This window comes from Octopus bimaculoides, chromosome 16 (assembly GCF_001194135.2).
Source record: "Octopus bimaculoides isolate UCB-OBI-ISO-001 chromosome 16, ASM119413v2, whole genome shotgun sequence".
NCBI classification, from domain to species: Eukaryota; Metazoa; Mollusca; class Cephalopoda; order Octopoda; family Octopodidae; genus Octopus; species Octopus bimaculoides.
The window spans coordinates 56275979-56278168 of NC_068996.1; the positions used below are offsets into that span (position 1 = coordinate 56275979).

Sequence of the window (2190 nt, forward strand, 5' to 3'; positions counted from 1 at the left end):
TATATGTATATATATATATATATATATATATAATTCAACATGGTGGAGTCTTCATCAGCAACTGAAGAAAAAGAGAGGATGGCTTTCGAAGTCAATCCCCAACAAACACGGAAAGAGGTAGAAGCAAGAGAGCCAACAGCAGCAACAACAGCAATATCGACAAAAACATAGAAAAGCAACAAATGAAAACAACACCAGTACAATCACCGCCATCACAAAAGCCAATCAAAGCAATAACAACAAGGAACAAACAAAAAAAAAAACAGGAAAAAGAAAAAAAAACATTGACGTCAACAACAAACTGAATCAGTTAGGTTTATAAAGGCATTAGTGATAGAGAGAAATAAAATAGAAGGGAACTTAGAAACGTAGAAGAGGCGCTTAGGAAAGGCATTGCAGACAAAGTGCTGGTTACGAGATTGGCCCTGGACCAAATCTTCAACGCTAAAAGCGAAGGTTGTATTGTCAGAGCTAAGGTGCATACTTTAAGACAAAAAGGAACGAAAGCTGCTTGATAGGCCCGAGTGGACGAGGCGGAACGTGGCAACAAAGTCATAATTTGGTCTTTGGTGGACCAAATTTGGTGCACGGTACTCGAGCCCGAGTAGATGTGTGCGGCATTTCAGTAGCATTTCACTCGGTTGTTCGGTATGAATGATAGTCCGGAACGCAAGATGGACTTCGGTACTTACATCGGCAACGTGTCACGACACTCGGTAATCAGGGAGAAGCATTGCGAAATTCCTATAACAACCCCAGAAATACGGAATGCGTTGATGAGTTGCACGGGGGCGGGCGGGCAAATCTCCTGGTTTGAATGGTTTGCCAAACGAGATTAACTTTTGCCTTTTGATAGACATGTACATCAACTGACAGCAGAACGGGAGATTACCTAATTCTGTGCATCGAGGATCTGTGGCATTGTTGAGAAAGGACCCAAACAAGGGAGGTCAAATAGAAAATTTTAGGCTCATAACGCTGCTGAATGCAGATTTCAAAATTTTGGTCATGGTGTTACCAAAGACCTTGTCGTCGAGGAATTGATTGGTGATGCACAAAAATGCACCATCCCAAGCAGATTCATCCACAGCGACTTCCACCTCATGCGATACATCAAAGAGAGGGTGAGTAAAGAAGCCGGCATGGATGAGGCCCGAAACAGTCTACAGCATTCGATAGAGTCGGCGGCCATTCTCACGGCGACCGGTTTGATTCTATTTTCCTTGGTTGGGTCACTGCAATGTATAGCAACATCTGCTCGGTAGTTAAGGTGAATGGTTACCAGTCGGAACCATTCAGCTTCATGCGTTCAGTCTGTCGGGAGTGTCCGCTCTCGTCTCTGCTGTATGTACTGGTTCTAGATCCACTGCTACAGAGGCTGGAGAAGCATCTCCGTGAATTAGCACGTGGTAGAACCGTGTCGACATACGCAGACGACGTCGCCGTCATAGTGTCGAACAACAGGCACATAGACCTGGTCGGCACCGCTCTAAAAGAATACGAAGCGGTGACAGGAGTAAAAGTTAACCGAGAAAAGTTAGTGGGCCGGAGTTCGGTTCCCGGAAAAGCAGAACCATACCGTTCAATAGTAGGACGCTGGACGGAGAGACCGATTATATTACTTGGGGTCTGGTTTAGTCTGGATCTCCAGGTGAAGAACTGGGATGAGGCGATGGACAAGGTGGGCATGTAGAAATGCACTGAGAGAAAGCTATCTCTGAAAGGGCAGAGGAGGCGAATGCTTACATCACCTCCGTATTTATATTACCGCCTTACTGTCATGCTTTGCACCAGTTTAATCCTGACCAAACGGGAGCACGTGCTTCTCCACTTTCTGTAGAAGGGGCGCGCTCCACTGGTCAGGTGCTCCATTTACTGACAACACCTTCTGAATGGAGGGCTGGGCATGATGTGGATGGTGATGCACAGACATTCGCGGAGGCTGTGGCATCTCCAGCGTTTCTTAGACAGTGAGCAGGTGTGATCGTTGGATTTTCCAAAGCTCGTCTCTTTGTCTGAGCTGCAGTACTGGATCAAACGTTGACCGAGGCAGGGCACCTGGTATCTAGAGTATCGTCAGGCGCTTACAGTCCTCAGTCAGTGGATGTTCCACTCTGGCATTCTACAGAAAGTTAGTGTTAGTGGCAGGCAAGTGCGGCGACGTTCTCGCGGATATTCTGGACATCGACT

At 46.5% G+C, this 2190-nt stretch overlaps 1 protein-coding gene across 1 annotated transcript; it reads left to right on the forward strand.

The window, feature by feature from the left end:
* Window positions 1–1240: 1240 nt before the first annotated feature.
* On the forward strand, window positions 1241–1693 carry LOC106873687 (uncharacterized). Its single transcript, XM_014921161.1, has one exon. The coding sequence runs from the start codon at window positions 1241–1243 to the stop codon at window positions 1691–1693; it is 453 nt and encodes a 150-aa protein (XP_014776647.1).
* The last annotated feature ends 497 nt before the right edge of the window (window positions 1694–2190 follow it).

Excerpts from the sequence above, each read along its gene's own strand:
- LOC106873687 (XM_014921161.1), top strand. The coding sequence starts at position 1,241 with ATGTATAGCAACATCTGCTCGGTAGTTAAGGTGAATGGTTACCAGTCG.